Here is a 20,408-nt window from a genome sequence, read left to right on the forward strand (position 1 = left end):
ACATTCCCCTTGTAAAATCTGTCCAGACCTGACAGCATTATATCCTTTCGACAGTGCTCCAAAGGGATAGTAATTTCAGTAATTCCAATTAATTCAAAACGCAAGTATGCATTACTAAGCTGGCATTCAGTAGGGGAACAGACTTGTGCAATATATCTGAAACGCATAGTTTGATAAGATGCACAAACAAAACAATTAGCTTTCTCTGGCAAAGTTGTAGGTGGAATATGATGCTCTCAAAAGTGTGAAGCAATTCAGAGGACGTGTCATATGGAAACAAGCCACTTAGCCCAACTAGTCCATGCTAGGGTTGGCCCACCGCTTGAGCAAAAGGTTTAAATCACATTCACTCATCCTGCCTCATTATCCCTTTAAGCTCTCTTCTTTGTCCACCTATCCAATCTAATCTCCAAACACAATACAACTTCTGCCTCAACCATAAACTGAAATAAACTTGCAATTCTGTTGGGAAATTTCTTTTGCTTGGTTCTAAATTATCCCTACCACTAACTTTGATGTTAAGCCCCTTGTTCTTGATACCACTCACCCCAATTTTTTTTTCATTTATTCCCAAGACTTGCTGGAAACAAATGCTCAGCTAAAATTATCCATGAAAATAATACCAAATGCTAAGATAAAATTTGACTTATGCCACTATGTGTTTTATCATAGAACAGTACAGAGCTGGACAAGGCCCTTTAGCCCACCATATCTGCACCAACCACGATGCCAATCAAAACCGATCCCACCTGCCTGCACATGATCCATATCCTCCTATTCCCTGCGTTAATGTGTCTTAAACATTGCTACTGTATGTGCTTCTGCCTCCTCCCCTAGCAGGACATTCCAGGCACCTACCACACTTTGTAAAAAAAAACTTGCCCCACACATCTGCTTTAAATAACTTTCTCCCTCTCACTCGAAACTTATGCCCTCTAACATTGACCTTTCCATCCTGGGAAAAAGACCGCCTACCCTACCTACGCCTCTCATAATTTTATACATTTCCATCAGGTCACCCCTCAGCCTCCAACACTCCAGAGAAAACAATCCAAGTTTGTCCAACCTCTCCTTATAGCTAGTATGCCACAATTCAGGAAACATCCTGGCAAACCTCTTCTGCACATTCTTCAAAGCCTCCACATCCTTCCTGTAATACAGCAACTGGAACTGCACACAATACTCCAAATGTAGCCTAACCAAAGTTGTACACAGCTGTAACATAACTTTTATACTCAATATGCCAACCCACGAAGGCAAGCATGCCATTCACCTTCTTTACCACCCATTTGTGCTGCAAGCTTCAAAGACTTATGGACTCGCACTAAGTTCCCTCTGTACTTCAATGCTCCTAAGGGTTCTGCCATTTACTATATAATTTCCCCTTGCATTTGACCTCCCAAAATGCAACATCTCAAACTTGTCTGGATTAAACTCCATCTGCCATTTCACTGCCCAAATTTCAAAATGATCTATATCTCACTGCATCATTTGACAACCTTTCTCACCATCCACATCTCCACCAATTTTCAAGTCATCTGCAACATTACTAATCAGCCCGTCTACATTTTCATCCAGATGATTTATAATTCTATCACAAACAGAAGTCCCAGCACTGATCCTTGAGGAACACCACTGGTCACAGACCTCCAGTCAGAGAAACACCCACCTCCACCATTAGCCGCTGTCTTCTATATCTTTAACTGACTGTCCTCTAATATTTGAATATTTGAACCCCTAATATTTCAAAGACAGATTTCTCTATATTTTCAATTCATTATATTTTTTTTTAAAAAGTCAAGGGTTTAATGAACAGCTTCAGAGAAAAGTGTGGAAATAGTCTTAGAAATCCAAGCAGATCTTGGGACCACACTGCAGACAAATGGCAGTACACTTGTGGATTCAGAATAAAATAGCCTAGCAAGTAAGAATAGGAGTATGCCATATGGCACCTTGAGTCTGATCCAGCATTCAAATAAGATCTCATCAAGGTTCTATGTAACTGTAATAAGTCAGTACACCTCTGAGCAGCCCTGCACTTCACATTCACAGAGCTACTTTAGGTATTACAGGAAATTAAAAGAAAACATCTGAACTAGCTCAATGAATCTTAAAATCTGCACCTCCAGCTAGGAGGGCAGTACATGGCTCTCTGCAACTAATAGAAAACATCCAGCAAGATGGTAAGATAGGAGTCCACAAATAAGGACAGTGCAAAAATATATAGATTCATAGCATCCTACTGATCTGATTATATTTTTTTTATCCAAAACAACAGTCAAGTGTAGATTCAGAAATAGACACTTAAGATCTAAGTTGGTTAACTAGCTCATCAACACAACTTTTTAAGTTTCATCTCCACAATAAAGTGATATCCTTCTCTTCCAACAGGAATATCATCTGTCTGGATACAAGTCCATGAGCTGCCCTCTGTGGCTTCACTCAAGTTATCAATCTTCATACATCTACGGTCATATACAGTGTCAATGCTGACGCCAGACAGCACAAGTTGATTGGGTAATTTCCTCTTCGCTCAAATTTCATGTCCATGCTGCTGTTGGTGTCTGGGATTGATTTTATGCTCAATTTATATGATTCAATTTTCTGAAGAAATGACTCTGCTTTTGCTGGTACACGTTGTTGTGGTTTGTGTTTCTTCTGTTCTTCAGAAAGATGTTTTCTGAGAAAATTTACATTGCTTTCTAAACAGTAGATTGCTGCCAGTCACACACCAGCCCCATCTCCAACTCACTGGCTAATGAGGTATTGTTAACAAATGTTCTGTAAACAAGCTTCAGCCACATCTCAGCTGACTATTGAACTTTCGGAAGCAATCCAGACTGTTCCCTTCACAGAATTTGGCTAAATCCCCATTTACCTGTTCTGCAGAAAAATTATTTAACACTTTTGGACTAGTCAATTATTATTGAACTTCAGTGACAAATGAAAATAAATGAATGCTCCACCGGGAGTGTTCTAATATTTATAGAATGAAATGCTTCATTTCATAAGATACACCAGACATATGAAACCAATGTCTTGAAACGGCCTCGTTATCAATTTTTCTACTTTTTGCTACCAGTACCAATCTATTAAATGAAACAAATATACTTCAGGACCAAATTAATCTTACTGTGCACTTTTAATCACGCTTTGATAGTGGATTACTCTTTGAATGCACTGGTAAAGTGTGTCCATCAAGTCAATGCACCCATATCATGTGAATAATAAGAGCATCACCAATGGAATGTTATCCTCCAGTTGCTACTTCTGCAAAGCAAGGCCAATTTAAAATCTTTCCATTGCCTTATTTAATACTTTATTATCCAGCTATTAAAAAAATAAACATAACTTTAATATTTTTACAGAAAATTGGTCAGACTTTGAGCAAAAGCTTGCCTCTATGAGGTAATGTCTGGCATCAAAAAATGACATATTAGAGTATTCCATATTTGAATTAAGATGTGATACGTCATCACCTGGAACTCCATTAAGAAACTTGAATTGATACTGATTATTGGATTAACCCTGGATTACAAATGAAAATTGACACAGCTATTGTGATGAGAAATCAAGATTGGATTCAACTGTGATATGCCTCATCACTGAGCATCCAACAAACAATAATTACTCGCATACAATAATTCCTTAAAGGAGGTGGCAAAGTTCAATTAGCACCAAGGCTTGGCAACATCAACATCCTCACAAAAGCTGAAGATTTAACAACTGTACTTGAAACGGGAAAATTTCCATTTTTTTGAAAATGTTGTTGAGCAGAGATGTAAAACAATAATTACCAATGTTGTAAGATAATCACATTTTAAATAACTTTGAGAAAGTTTAGACATTAATATCACATGCAGTTTTGTTCCCAAACTTGCAGTATTTCATTGGATGAAATACCACACTTGCCAAAAATTATGTCGATGCATCTCAATTGGCAGTGAAGCATTGATGAAGGCTTCTGTGCATCTATTTGTGTACTTCTCCTGCAGAGTTTTACTCTTAGCTGTCACATGAGCTCAGATGTGAACGTTACTTGGAAAAAAAAGAGCAAGACTTGAAATTTCAAACAAAGCTTCCATGAGCAGCTGGATGGCAAAAACTCAGTATATACTTTGACACTTTTTTTCTGGTCATATAATAATGATAATTCACCCAGGAGTTCTTCCTGCATCCCAGCTGACATTGCTCCCTAGAAAACAAGTTAACATGTTGTCTACTACATTGCTATTCATGAAATGTATGAGACACATTTATCCTGTTAAAATTGATAATTCATTTCATGCAGCATTTCAAAATATCTGAATTTATGTGCTCTGAAAATGCAAAATGTTGGGCAGCACATGAAGGAAACGTGGGGCATCACAAATAACCAACACTATCACTGAACTTACCTCTGCGCTGGTCTGATAAACTTACAAAAATCTTCAGCAACCACAAAATATTTCAAATGAAAGAAGCAATGTATATGGACATGAACAATATGATAACTTGCTAAGTAATCAGGAATTCCACATATATTCTAGCAGATACCACACTTAATCTTCCACAGAAGACTGCAGGGGAAGTACACAAAAAAATGTTATCCTTACGTTCCAGTGGCCTGATATATAAATAAATAATAGAAGTCAAAAAATATATCATTCTTCAGCATAACCTGTCATTTTCCCTCCTCAGGCATGAATACGCAATAAATTTTAATTATGAATATAATTTTAACATAGTGGAAACAGTTGACCAATTTGTTACCTGTTTACTTAACAAATTGAATAGTTGAAACTGCAAGCAGCTGTAATCAATTTTATAATAGTTTTGAAGTAAACTGGCTAAATAGTTTATTTTACTCAGGGGCACAATAAATAAAATTTGAAAGCTTATCTATTTACAAAAAGTTGCTTTGTTTTACAACAGAGTTTAAATTGAGTATTCATTTTGCATTCAATCAAAATGAAAATCTGCCAGTCACTAGCCCATCCCACACACTTCCTGACTCAGGAATGGAGGTCATTGCTATGAAATAGATCACAAAATCCAGCTAATTATCTTAATTCTCTCCAGAAAATAACAGGAAGTGAAACAGGACGATCCATTCATATTTTTGATAAATTCCTCAAGTTAACTAAGAAATTAATTCATATTTTGGCACTGAGGTTACATCTTGCATTTCTTCTAATATTTGGCTATGTCACTTCATGGATGCTTCTATTAATGAAACCATGCAAGTAAATTAAATTCTTTTTCATTTCTAGACATCAAAAAAGATTGTTAATTGATCAGGTTATTCTTTGTGGGTGGTTATCTCATGCATTTTTGAAAGAACTGGCCTTGTATATTTTAGGAAAGAAAATTCCCTATTTAAAAATTATTTATAAGGAATTAACTTATTTCATTTTATTTAAAATTTAAAATGGTGAGTACTGCAGAAGAGATCAGCTGAAGCCTTTCTCAAGTCTGACAGTTTGAGAGAACTGAAACAACATATACGTAGTTGAAAGAACATTACTGAAGAGCAGTGGTTTAATGCTATTTGCCAATGTTACTAGCCAATTGAAAAATCTTTGGCCCAATCAATTTATTCAAGTCCATTCACCAATCTGACATTTTACAATCAACAGAAATGGATACAACTAAACTGACCCCTTTCTGTATTTTTGAATGCCATTGTAACTGTATGAATTAAAAATAAATTATAAGGATTATATTCAATTACCATACAATAACTGCTTCATAGCAATGGCTGAATGAAAGGAGCACAGTTTGATCATGGGGTTGGGCTGGAATAGCTTCTATTAGGAATCTTCTGTCATAATACAAAAGAACTTAACACACAGGAACTACGGTTGTTTAAAGGACACTGCTGAATGAAAGAATAAAGTACTTGTAATAGTGAATGATTTGTATTAATTATTCTCTCCAGAAAGTAGCTTATTCTGGAGCATTAGATGAAATATGATTAAGTCTCAAGAGCTCTGCCCTGCTTTGAGTGCATATTTTCAAATTCATTTACAGAACACCATTGAGAAATACTGCTCAAATAAGTCAGTCAGAACAAAGAACTACAACCCAATAATGGATTCAACTTGATAGGATTGCATCATCCAACAGTCATGTTTACAAACCTTCCAACAATGCACATCCTCACATTGCCATGGTACCCATGGATTTAAAGTGTTTTATACCATCATTTTCCAAAAATAACATTCAAACAACAACAAAATTTATGCAGCAAACAATTCAGCAATACAGACCAGGGCTGTGCTAGGTTTGATTGCTGCTCTGCAAATGATTAGCTGGGCTTATCCTGAATGATGACCAAAATATTAGAAATACCCTCAAACTACTCAATGGAATAGAAAATAAACTATTTCCTTTTTCTGAAACACTAAGGTTCACTGAATCATAACACCCCAAGAAATTCAAGCTTTTAACAAAGAAATGGAGAAGCTGGTGAGACAATTACAGTTGGCAGAGTATTTGCAGCCCAAAGAAGTCATAACCTATCAAACTGACCTTGTAATATTTAAATCTGACCATTGGTATAGAAAGTTTAACGTTTAGGTATGTTCTAGAAGCAACCACACAAGAGTTCTGTTCAAGAGTCTTATAGCTGGTAAATTTGCAATTAAAACCCTGTTCAGCTATATTAGAATGGATGCTTTCAGTCACATTGTTACTTTTTTAGAATATCAGATCTGGTGGGTGACACTAGTGCCAAGATATAATAACATTATTGTTGTTTTATCATGTCAGCACTGTATTGTACAACCAAGTTTGACATATTATTTCATTCTCTATGTTGGATCTGTACACCATTTATCTGTTACATTGATGCTATTCCATTTATCAGGCCTGTGCACTTATTATCTATTACACTGATGTTAATCTCTGTGCTCAGACGTGTACATTGGTATCGTTATACTGAAGTTAATCTCTATGCTTAGACATGTAAATAACAGCTATCATTAACATTGCTGTTACTCTTCATAGTTAGACCCAGATTAATAGAAATCACAGGTACAAGCCAAAGGACTATTTGAACTTTCAAGCCAAATCATGTCAGCCAAAAAAATTGCTATCCAGCTTAATCACAATACCTAGCCCTCGGCCCAAAGTTTTGTGGGTTAATGCATACCATTAAGTATATATTAAAATAAAACATGAGATAAATCCTTGTCCCTAACCCTTTCAAGCAATATGCTAAATTCTCACCATATTCAGTGATTTTTCCTGCAAGTATCTTCTAATCATTCTATCAATTACCAGAAACCTCTCTCCCCCAGATATTAATTTCTATCCACTCTATACAGACCTTCCACAATTATGTACTCTTCCATTAAACCTCCACTCAACCTCCTCCGTTCCAGAGAAAACTGCCCCAATTTAACCTTTCCTCATTAACTACAGTTCTCCAACTGTGGCAACACCCTCATAAATCCACTGTACCTTCCTCACCATAAGACACTTTATGCAGAACTCCAGTTGAGATCTTATAAGTGTTTTACACAGTTGAAGCATGACTCCTGCTCCAACACTCTATACCTCAGTAATAAAGAAAAGAATTTGGTATTTTTTCTTTACCACTTTATCAATCTATCATGTTACATTCAGAGATATGAAAACATGCAAGATCCCTTTGATCCTCTGTACTTCTCAGTTTCCTCCCATTTACCTTTATTCCTTTGTCTTCTTCACTCCATAATCAACATATATTAGCTCACAATTCGCCACACTAAATTCCATTTGAAAATTTTCTGCCAACCTCACTAACCCATCAATATCTTTTTATCATATAGCCAATTTTTGAATCACCTGCTGATTTTTTTGAATCACAATTCCCATTTTTGACATGCACCTCAAAAAAGCAAGGAACCCAACAATGCAGAACCTTGTCAAAAATAGACTTCCAGTCACTAAAACACCTATCAAACATTATCCCTTGCTTCTTGCCACTAAAGTCAATATTGGATCCAACTTGCCTCTCCCCCTGTATTCAATGAGCTTTTACTTTTCTTAGCAACCTGCAGGGCACAAATTCAAACACAAATCCCTACGGACTACATCAAATTTACTACCCATACCACCTTCCCTTTATTAACTCCTTAGTGAATGTTGTAGTAATTAACAATTGACTAAAACACATATTACAAAATCTTTACTCAATGGATGAAAAGGTTAAAATTCCAAATGTTCACAAATTGCTCTTTCATTAATGCATGTACACTGTTTACTTGTTACCTTGATATTATTCTCCATGATTAGACCTGCATGCCAATTATCGATTGGAATGATTCTGTTCTTTATTCTCAGATCAGTTATCTGTTACACATAATGCTTGTGCCAGTAAATTGATGACTGTTAAATTGATGTTATTTTCCATCTTCAGACCAACGCAATGGTTATCTATTACACTGATCCTATCCTTCATATTCAAACTCATACAGCGGTTAATTCTGCTGCTGATCTTATTCACCACGCTCAGCAGTACGATCGTAATCCGTAACACTGAGGTTTGAGCAGGGAGCATAACTAGTACAGTGGTTACCTGCTACTCTGATACCACGCTACTTCACAACTGTGAACTTTTATGGTAATGTTTTGTTATAATGCATGCTGAATCTGAATCCCTCTTCAATGGTCATCAGTGCCCCTGAAGTTCCACACTACCAGGTTCAAGAACAACTACTTCCCTTCAACCATTCGGTTCTTGAGCCAACCTGCACAACCCTAATCACTACCTAGCAACATTATGACCACATTGCACTATAATGAACTTTATTTTTTGGTTCCAATTGTGTTCTTTTCTTGTACAATCCATGTACAATTTATGTTTTTTTTCTGAATGTTGTGCCTCTAATGCTGCTGCAGGTAAGTTTTTCAGTGCATATTTGTGCATATGATAATAAACTTGACAGCTCGACCCTGGAGAATGGTAAATCTACGCAGCAAGGAGTGGGGTGGGGGGGGGGAGAGGAGGACGAGGAGGGGGGATGGGGGGGGTAGGACAGAGGAGGGTGGTGGGGAGGGGGGAACTAGGTCTTTCCCGCGGCTGGAGTGCTGGTCATAGTACCTGGCAGTGGGGGAGCACTGGATGAACATGCGGCGGGGGGGGGGGGGGGGGGGGGGGGGGAGGAGGAGGGGGTCTGGGGCTGGAATACTGGTCACAGTACCTGGCATTGGGGGGGGGGGGAGGTGAGGAGAGATCTGTGGCTGGAGTGCTGGTCACAGTACCCGGCAGTGGAGGAGCACCAGGTGAACATGCGGGGAGGGGGGGGGGGGGTGGGGGGTGAGGAGGAGGGGATGTGAGGAAGAGGAGGAGGAGGGGGGGTGAGGAGGGGGGAGGATGTGGCTGTGGAGTGCTGGTCACAGTACCTGGCAGTGGGGGAGCACCGGGTGAACATGCGGGGGGGGAGGGGGTGAGGAGGAGAGGGGGTGAGGAAGAGGGGGGGGGGGTGAGGAAGAGGGGGGGGGTGAGGAAGGGGGGGGGTGAGGAAGAGGGGGGGGGTGAGGAAGAGGGGGGGGTGAGGAAGAGGGGGGGGTGAGGAAGAGGGGGGGTGAGGAAGAGGGGGGGGGTGAGGAAGAGGGGGGGGGTGAGGAAGAGGGGGGGGGTGAGGAAGAGGGGGGGGTGAGGAAGAGGGGGGGGTGAGGAAGAGGGGGGGGTGAGGAAGAGGGGGGGGTGAGGAAGAGGGGGGGGGTGAGGAAGAGGGGGGGGGTGAGGAAGAGGGGGGGTGAGGAAGAGGGGGGGGTGAGGAAGAGGGGGGGTGAGGAAGAGGGGGGGTGAGGAAGAGGGGGGGTGAGGAAGAGGGGGGGTGAGGAAGAGGGGGGGTGAGGAAGAGGGGGGGGTGAGGAAGAGGGGGGGGTGAGGAAGAGGGGGGGGTGAGGAAGAGGGGGGGGTGAGGAAGAGGGGGGGTGAGGAAGAGGGGGGGTGAGGAGGAGGAGGGGGGGTGAGGAGGAGGGGGGGGTGAGGAGGAGGGGGGGTGAGGAGGAGGGGGGGTGAGGAGGAGGAGGGGGGGTGAGGAGGAGGAGGGGGGTGAGGAGGAGGAGGGGGGGTGAGGAGGAGGGGGGGGTGAGGAGGAGGGGGGTGAGGAGGAGGGGGGGTGAGGAGGGGGGGGGTGAGGAGGGGGGGATGTGGCTGTGGAGTGCTGGTCACAGTACCTGGCAGTGGGGGAGCACCGGATGAACATGCAGGCGATCCTGTTGCCCCGGCTGGTGCGGGTGAGGAAGATGTCGGTGCAGTCGAGCTCCCTCTGGCCGTACTGCCACTCGGCCCGCTCGGTGAAGCGCAGCGTCCAGCAGCTGCCCGACTCGTCGGCCACCGCCACGTAGGTGGGCTCGGGCGGCAGGAAGGCGAGCTTGGCGGCGATGCGGCTCGGGCAGGGCGGGCAGCAGAAGAGGCAGCAGAGCTCGCTGAGGGACAGGCCGTTCATGGCGGGGCCGGGGCCGGGGCGGCGGGCCCGGCGGCTGCGGCGGAGCGGGGCGCCCGCGGCCCGGTGCGGGACGGGGCGGGCAGGCGGGGCGGGGCGGGACGGACGGGCGGCGGTGTCTGCGCGGCTCCTCTGTCAGGTCACATCCTTCTCCTCCATCTCCGGCGGTGAGCGAACACAGGCGGCTGTTGCCGGACGTGACGCGGGGCTCCGGCGGCGGACGTGACGCGCTTCTCCTCCAGCTTCTGCTGCCTCAGCTGGAAGGGTCTGAGTCAAAGGTCGTCGTGAGGGTGGCTCCCCTTGTGGGGCAGGGTGTCAGGGTCACCCCCCCACCCCTTGTGGGGCAGGGTGTCAGGGTCACCCCCCCCACCCCTTGTGGGGCAGGGTGTCAGGGTCACCCCACCCCTTGTGGGGCAGGGTGTCAGGGTCACCCCCCCCCACCCCTTGTGGGGCAGGGTGTCAGGGTCACCCCACCCCTTGTGGGGCAGGGTGTCAGGGTCACCCCCCCACCCCTTGTGGGGCAGGGTGTCAGGGTCACCCCCCCCCACCCCTTGTGGGGCAGGGTGTCAGGGTCACCCCCCCCCCCCCCTTGTGGGGCTGGGTGTCAGGGTCACCCCCCCCCCCCCCCCTTGTGGGGCAGGGTGTCAGGGTCACCCCCCCCCCCCACCCCTTGTGGGGCAGGGTGTCAGGGTCACCCCCCCCACCCCTTGTGGGGCAGGGTGTCAGGGTCACCCCCCCCCCCTTGTGGGGCAGGGTGTCATAGAGTCACTTCCCTTGTGGGGCAGGGTGTCAGAGCCACTCCCCTTGTGGGGCAGGGTTTCATAGAGTCACTCCCCTTGTGGGGCAGGGTGTCAGAGCCACTCCCCTTGTGGGGCAGGGTTTCATAGAGTCACTCCCCTTGTGGGGCAGGGTGTCATAGAGTCACCCACCTTGTGGGGCAGGGTTTCATAGAGTCACTCCCCTTGTGGGGCAGGGTGTCATAGAGTCACCCACCTTGTGGGGCAGGGTGTCATAGAGTCACCCACCTTGTGGGGCAGGGTGTCATAGCGTCACTCCCCTTGTGGGGCAGGGTATCAGAGTCACTCCCCTTGGGTGGGTGTGTTGTAGAGTGATGGTGACTTACCTTGAGGGACAGGTATATCATGGAGTCACTCATCTTGGATAAGTCATAGAGTTACTCACCCTTTTACTGAGTCACTCACCTTTAGTGGGTTTGTCATAGAATTATAGAGTGATGGTGGCTCACCTTGGGCAGGTATGCCATAGAATCACTCACCTTGGGTAAATCATAGAGTCACTCACCTTGGGTAGGTACGTCATAGAGTCACTCACCTTGGGTGGGTGTGTTATAGAGTCAAGTCATAGAGTAGAGTCATAAAATCATAGAGTCTTAGAGTCGAGTCGTATAGCACAGAAACAGGCCCTTCAGCCCAACTGGTCCATGCTGACCAAGATTCCCATCTAAGAGAGTCTTAGGTCTATGGGCCATCAAGCCCATATCCTTCTAAACCTTTCCTATCCATGTACTTGTCCAAGTATCTTTTAACTGTTGTTAATGAACCTGCCTCAACCACTTCCTCTGGAGACTCATTCCATATACTGACCACCCTCTGGGTGAAAAGTTGCCCCTCAGGTTCCTATTAAATCTCTCCCCTCTCACCCTAAACCTGTGCCCTCTGGTTCTTGGGAAAAAGACTGTGCGCATTGACCCTCATGATTTTATACACCTCTACAAGATCACTCCTCATTCTCATACGCTCCAATGAAATTAGTCACAACCTGCTCAACTTCTTTCCATAATTCAGTCCCTCAAGTCCCAGCAACATCCTCGTAAATCTCTGCACTTTTTCCAGCTTAATGACATCTTCCCTATAGCAGGGCGACCAAAACTGAACACAATGTTCCAAATGTGGCCTCACCAACGTCTTGTGCAACTGCAATGTAACATCCCAACTTCTATACTCAAGGCCAGCAAGCCAAAAGCCTTCTTCACCACCCTGTCTACCTGCGGCACCTGTGCAATGTGCATTGTTGTTCTCTTGTACTGTTTATTCTTCCTGATGAATAGCGACAGCAATCACTTCACATCCTCTTCCCAGTACAGCACAGGAACAGGCCTTTCAGCCCATCATGTCTGTGCTGACCATGATGCCAATTTAAATTAATCCCATCTGCCTGCTTCATGGTCAATATCCCTCCATTCAAAGAGCTGGAGGAACTCAGTGGGTCAGGCAGCATCTCATGGAGGGAAATGGACAGTCGACGTTTCAGGTCGAGACCCTTCATCTGGTCTTGCTGCCTGGCCTGCTCAGTTCCTCCAGCACTTTGTGTGTTGCTCCAGATTCCAGCATCTGCAGTCTCTTGCACCTCTATATCCATCCATTCCCTGCCTGTTCATGTGTCCGTCTAAATGCCTCTTAAGCACCACCATCAAATCTGCTTCTACCACCACCTCTGGCACTGACCACTCTCCAGGTAGGTGGTTCCAGGCACCAACCACTCTCTACGGCACACCACTGGTCATAGTGCTCCAATCTGAAAAACAACCCTCCATTTCCACCCTCTGACTCCTTGCACCAAGCCAGTTTTGTATCCAGTTGGGTAGCTCACCCTGGATCCCATGTGGTCTCACCTTCTAGACTTATCATGTGGGACCTTGTCAAAGTCCATGTGGACAATGTCTACACCCTGCCCTAGTCAATATTCTTCATCACCGCTTCAAAAAACTCAATGAAATGTGCCTGACTAAATGCCTTTTAAACATTGCTGCTGTATCTGCTCCCACCTTCTCTCCTGGCAGTGTGTTCCATGCACCTACCACTCTCTGTGTAAAAAAAAACTTGCCTCATAAATCTCCATTAAACTTTCCCCTTCTCACATTAAAATTATGCCCTCTAATATTTGACATTTCCAACCTGGGGAAAATGTCTCTATCTACTCTATCTATACTTCTCATTATTTTATAAACTTCTATCAGGTCGCCCCCCCCCCCCTCCCCTGCCAGCCTCTGACACTCCAGCGAAAACATTTGAAGTTTGTCCAACTTTTTGCTCTTTGATATCTGTTAAACATTTAATTTTATCCAACACTCACAAAATGCAGGTCAGGCAGCATCTATGGAGGGAAATAAACAGTCGACCTTTCAGGTCAAGACCCTTCCTTTATCCAGTTCTGATGACAGGCCACCTCTCTCCACAGATGCTGCCTAACCAGCTGAGTATTTCTAATATTCTCTTTTTATATTTTCCAACATACACATGTATCTGAGATTAGGATTGAACCGGGTTCCTGGTAACTGAGAACATGCTAGGGGCAGCCTACAAATGTCGCCACTCTTCCGGCACCAACATAGCATGCCCACAGCTCCTTGGAATGTGGGAGGAAACCGGAGCACCCAGAGGAAACCTATGTAGACACACAGAAAGAATGTACAAACTCCTTACAGACAGCGGCAGGAATTGAACCCGGGTCGCTGGCACTGTAACAGCATTACGCTAACCGCTACACTACCATGCTGTAAATTAACGTGAATGAATTGGATATCGAAACAGATACAGAAATAAAGGAATAAAAGACATTAGATTAAGAGACAAAAGAGAGAAAAAGTTTTAAGAATAATTGTACAATTTTAAATCCCCTCCAACAATTGAATCTGAAAGACTAAAGCTCCATATTTAAACGTCACTGGCAGTAGTTTAACACTTACTGTGTCTTTGAAAGACTTCTTAGATTGACTGGATGAACCTGAACTTTGCATGATGAGGTTAGTTTATATCTTTTGCTTATGTAACTACAATAACTTCTATTTATATACCACTCTTAGGGTAGTAAAATGTCCCTATATTATCAAACAGGTGTTTATACAAATGACCAAAAGTTTGTCCAAAGAGGAGTTTTTAAGGAGTCTCTTAAAGGAAGCAAGTGTGGGAAGGAGGCACAGGTTTAGAGAAGGAAGTTGAGAGTTTAGCGTCTTGACAACTGAAACCAGTGGTGGAGCAACTAAAGTGATCAGGAGGCCAGCATTGGTAGAGTGCAGATACCTTTGATAGTTGTTGGGCTTGCAGGAAAGAGTGAGGCAATGGAGGATTTGAAAATAAGAATGAGAATTTTCAAATCAAGGCTTGCTTAACTGGTAGGCAGTTAATAGGAGAAAATAGGAGCAGGAGTAGGCCGTCAGCCCCTTCAAGCCTGCCCCGCCATGTAATATGATCATGGCTCATGTATGCTGATCTCAGCTCCTCTTCTGTGTCATTACTCCCTACCCCTCTAATCCTCGATCTTTCAAATATTTATCACCCTCCACTTTAAATACTTGTAATGATCCAGGTTCCACCACCCACCAGAGCAGACAATTCCAGAGATTCACCACCCTCTATGAGAAGAAATTTCCATGTATTTCAGTTTTAAATGACAGATCACTGATCTTGTAACTATGTCCCCTTGTTCGAGTCTCTCCCACTAGTGAAAAAGTCCCAACATCTACCCTGCCAAGCTCCCTTAGGATCTTGTATGTACGAATAAGGTCATCCCTCATTCTTCTATTTAGCCTCCTTTGGTAGGTCAACCTTCTCATCCCAGGAATTAGCCTGGTGAATCTCCTTTGTACTGCCTCCAATGTTATAATATATTTTTTAGGTAAGGGGACCCAAACTGTGCACAGTATTCCAGCTAAGACATCACCAACGCCCTGTACAATTGCAACAAAACCTCCCAATTTTAAACTCCAACCTCTTTGCAATGAAATCCAAAATGCCATTTGCCTTCATAACTACTTGCTGGAACTGCCTGCTAACTTTTTGTAATTCATGCACTAGAACACCTAGGCCCCACTGTACTTCACTCACTTGCAGTCTGTCTCCATTTAAACAATAATCTGCCTTTTGATTTTTTTTTACCGAAGTGCATGACCTCACACCTCCCCGCATTAAACTCCACTTGCCAGTCTTTTGCTGACTCACTCAATCTATTTAGATCCCATTGCACAATTACCATGTGCCCTTCCATTTATTTTCATATCATTGGAAAATTTGCAAACCTTACACACTGTTCTTTCCCGCAGGGCATTAATATAAGTAGAGAACAATTGTGGGTCAAGAACTAATCCCCAGTGACGCTCTGCTAGTTACCTCCTTCCAGTCTGAAAAGGACCCATTTATTTCGGGCAACGTCAGGGCTCCCTTGACATGTGGAAATAGGATTGATATGTAAGCAGACGTTCATGGACTCAGGAGGATTGCTTGAAACATATATTAATATCCAATGCTGTTGTTCCCTCTTGAAATTCTTCCCCTTATTTAATTTGCACTGAATAATCGGAACATTTTCGGAAAGATATTCATTCTCAAAACTTTGTTAACTGCAACTTTTAATAGAACAGCAGTTAAGATGATTTCAGTAAGTAGATTAATTGGCTGCTGTAAAATACCACTTGGTATAGGCAAGTGTCCAAAGTGGTCAAAAGTTGACGTCCATGTGAGAGAGAAAGAGTTGCAGGGCTTCTGGAAAATTAGAAGAGGTGGAATAAGACTGATAGGGCTGCTCTGCTGGAAGCCAGCACCAACCTGATGGACCTAGTGGTGTCCTTCTCTCTAGTAATAGGTAATTAATTAACCACACCATTTAGTTCGACCATATTTATTCTGCTAGTCACAACCATTAAAAAAAAACTCAGATTTATCAAACAAGATTTCCCTTTCATAAAACTATGTTGACTCTCCCAAGTCCTATTTTTTTTAAAAAAGTATTTCCATAATACTAGTGCCAAAGGCAAGGCTGAAGCATTTGCAATCATCTTCTGCCGGATCATCAAGTGGATGATCCATCTCAGCCTCCACCATTACAGAAGCTAGTCTTTCATTAATTCATATCACTTCACCTGATATCAAGGAATGGCTGCGAGCACTTAGATACAGCAAAGACCAGACACTGTAGTACTGAAGACATTCCCCCGAGAAATAGCCATTCCAGTGGAACACAGGCATGTGCCCAACAATACCACAATATGGAAAATGTAAAAGTTATGTACTAGCCACAAAATGCAGGAGAAATCTAGTCTGTCAAATTAAAGCCAAATCCAGTCTGTCAAATTAAAGCCAAATCCAGTCTGTCAAATTAAAGCCCTATTAGTCTACATTCAATCATCAGTAAAGCTATGTAAGGTATCATCAGCAGTGCTTTCAAATCATCAGTAACCAGGTCACTATTGCTCAGTTTGGGCTTCACCAGGATCACTGGACTCCAGGCCTCGTCACAACCTGAGTCTAAACATAAAAAAACCCACCAAATCGCCCCTCACGTCAAAGCAGAAAAAAATCGAACAGGAGTTAATATGTGAGTGAATAAGTAGCAGGTGTGCAGGAAAACATGAAGAGGAAGGAATGGGACTAATGGCATTGCTCCTCTTGGACCTGATGTCCTTGTGTGTCATAATAAGCATAAGAAAATCTTGCCTGCAGATTATTATAATAATGTTGAAATGCACACTATGAAGAAAAGCTGAATGCAGATAAATCCTCAATAACAAAATTAAGTTTGCTATATTATTAAATTTGTTATATTATTACATTTGTTATATTGTTATATTAATAAGTAGTTTGTTACACTATTAAGCAGAAGAGGTCAATAGAGCGGTCATGTAAAGACCAGGAAGTAAAAATATAATTTACTTTTAAATGAAACCTTTTACACTCCAAGAACCAGTGAGTGATGCAGCATGCATTCTGGTTCAATGTAATGAAATCGATAACACAATTTATTATTTATCATGCAGTTCTGCCTGCACCTTCATACAACCTTGAAAAAACTATACACCTAATAGAGAAATAAGAAACTTCAAGTTTCATCATGTTAAAATTAAATTAAATATCTTCACATAAATTTGAATCATCAGTCTTATGGTGAGCTTCAAGTGATATTTAGAGAGCCTCAGTTTATACACTTTGACATGATTGTAATCTTGTAATTAATTAATTTACACTTCGCCATTATCCTCAGGAAATGAAAATCAGAAAAAAACTGCCAATGCTAAAAATCTGAAATAAAAATAGAAAATTCTTTACCCCAGAGAGAAACTCAGCAGGTCATCTGATGAAGGATCCTGGACCTGAAACGTTGACTATTTCTCTATCCACAGATGCTGTCTGACCTACTGAGTTTTCCCAGATTTTTTTTTTTGTTTTTATCATAGCCATTATTCTCTGTAGCCATGGGTTCAAAGTGAATGAACTGAGTAATTGGAAGGATTCAGTCATCAGTACAAGACACAGAGCTGAATTTGATTCCACTGGAGAAGTCAATGTTTAAAAAGTTGAAAAATAGTGCCAATAAAAAAAACACTTTTTGACTTGTGCTGTGAAGTCATGACTTCAAGAATGCACGCTTAAAATTAACAAGTCTGAAACAAAGATGGAGTTTAGAAGATTTACTCACAGAAGAAACGCAATACAAAATCCCTTCCAGTAAAAAAAACTACTTATCCTTTTACTTGTTATCTGCTCAAAAAGGTTGGATAAAAGAATCAGAATGGAAATTAATGTTATAGAAACTGAAACAATATTCAATAGGGCTGAATGATACATATGATGCTAGTCATCATGGCAATGAGTCCATGGAGAGTTGCTTGAACTTCAGAGATATGCAGAAGGATGAAAGAAAGAAACTCTTTTATCTAATGCTTGTTATATTTATGTAATAACCTTAGAATATCTCAAATTGCTTTAGAGCCAATAAAATAAACTTTTCTGGTGCGGTTACTGCTTAAAGTTAGGAAGGATAACAGTCTGTTTGCACACAGCAAACTCCCTCAAACAGTGATATGAGAATAGCCTAATAATCTATTTTTTGTGCTGTTGATTCAGGAATAAATGTTTTCGAAAATGAGCACATAATAAATTTTGAAGGATTTCTTTTAATTAAATAGGTACCTGTCAAGTCTACCTTTAACAAAATAACTTGAAAGAACCATTTTGGGATGCACATATCTCTTTAAAGAAAATGTTATTGCATTTCTAATTACACGTCACAAAGCAATTTTAATGTTTTAGTTAAACAAAAATAATCTCAAGTCTATAGCTTAATTTTGGGGAATGCCTTCATGTGCTTCTGATCACATAACATTAATTGTTATTTTAACATCGCCGCAAAACTTTTAAACAGCCAGAATGCCATAAAGTAGGCTATAAGTGTCGTTTTAATATTCCACCCTGCAGAATTAAATAGACTGCTGGATCAATGAATTTGATCTGTGTGCCAGCCATAACCTTTGTCGACCTAAAGTAGAACTACTGAAATTCAGCTCTGATGTTCACTAAATCAATGAAGATTTAAAGTAAGGTTTATGTACGTATAATCTCAGGCAGCAGAGAGCCACAAAATATGAGAGCTAATGCTGAGCATTGATGATTATGTCCATTGTTATTCACTCCCCACTCTGATTTGCTGTATGTTAACCCCCTCTATGGTCAATCAAACTGGTAATTGTCCTGTCAGGGCTGAGCCTCAGGCATTCCATCACATGGCTGACAAATACTCAGCATGTCAGGCAGTGTATGTGGAGAGAGAAACTGTCGAGGTTTTCAGGCCAATGACCCTTCACCAAACCTTTTGTCAATTGGAATGAATGATCATTGACTTGTTGACTTATTGAATATTTCCTGCGTTTTCAATTTTTACATCAGATTTCTCTGAGAGCGTCATGACCCTTTATAGTTCTTTATCCCAGAAAGCTTCCAGATGGAATCACTGAATGTATTGACAGACATTTGAACAACAAGCGGGTCAAGGCATATGGAGAGAGAGTGGGGAAATGGTGTCGAAGCCAAGATTGGACCAGGCATGATTTTATTGAATAGTGAAGCTGGCTCCAGGAACCATTGACCTACTCCTGCTTCTTATGATTTTAAGTTCTTAATTTCAGCATCTACAGTCATTTGTCATTCATGTTGCAGAGATGATTTGCATTAGCAGCATGGCAACAGTATTTCCTCATTTATTGGACTGGAATACATTTACCATTATCCAGGAAAGAAGCTAATTACACTTCTCACTGGGATTTATTTAACACATTTGGCTTCTTAAGCTGCTGTTGATAAACTCATGACCACATCAATTTAAAGAAGAATCTGAACTCACAAGCTACTGCATGCATAAAGACTCCAGTACTTGTGTAACAAGAAAGGAAATAGCAGTAGGTTAAAATTAAAGTCAAACTCCTACCCACGGCCAGTTTAATACCTGGGTTACAGAAAGTGCACGAGGCACTCATCACAGGCTTTGAAGGGCTCATAAAAATGCAAATCAGCCTCAGTGCAATTTAAACTTGCAGTCACCAAAGCTGTAATACAAAGCTGCAGCAAGCAGAGGGAGGACCAGAATGGGTGTTTCTAGATTTTATTTTGCTTCCAGATGCCATGTCTAGCAAGCCCCAAGCTCCAACATACTGCAGATCTTGCATTAAACTACTACACTCAGACTCCTCGCTCACATTTGTTGCAACAGGATTCTTTTGCCTGAAATCCCCCTCAGTTGCCCACCCACCATTTGTCGCTCACATTGGGTTTGGGTGGGAGACACGCTTCCAACGTCTAAGTAATGTCCAGGAGTTTAAAAGTCTCACCTGATGCTGGGGTGTCAGCTTGTCACTCAGCCCCGTCCCTCACTCAAGCCTCCGGTTTAAAAAAACGGACTATGGCCTCCAGGAAACATTAATGAAATTTACAGTTCAAATAATAAACATAGGACATTTATTAGTAAAATATGCACGTCCTTTAATATAGAGGGCTTGAAAAGTCAATTGAAGTACATTTATTTGAATATTTGTCAAATTATCAGATCTGTAATGACTTACAAATACTTTGAGGCAGTGATAACCTTCAGCTTCATGACAGTGCATTCAGCATTTATATTTGGACAATCTCAAAGGCAAGGCTGACTCACTTAATCGTATAGTCCAACGGCTGTTGAAATAGGAATTTGGATTTTAGGAGT

The 20,408-nt window shown here is 42.2% G+C and overlaps 1 protein-coding gene across 1 annotated transcript in view; it reads right to left on the bottom strand.

Moving 5' to 3' along the window:
• Positions 1–10,557, bottom strand: part of LOC127582678 (alpha/beta hydrolase domain-containing protein 17B-like) — a 60,439-nt gene extending 49,882 nt beyond the window's left edge. The window contains exon 1 of the mRNA XM_052038220.1: positions 10,156–10,557. Coding sequence (XP_051894180.1) covers positions 10,156–10,427 — 272 coding nt within the window. The 5' untranslated portion in view covers positions 10,428–10,557. The remainder of the gene's footprint in view (positions 1–10,155) is intronic.
• Positions 10,558–20,408: the final 9,851 nt, after the last annotated feature.

Source organism: Pristis pectinata, chromosome 24 (genome assembly GCF_009764475.1).
Source record: "Pristis pectinata isolate sPriPec2 chromosome 24, sPriPec2.1.pri, whole genome shotgun sequence".
Taxonomy (NCBI): domain Eukaryota; kingdom Metazoa; phylum Chordata; class Chondrichthyes; order Rhinopristiformes; family Pristidae; genus Pristis; species Pristis pectinata.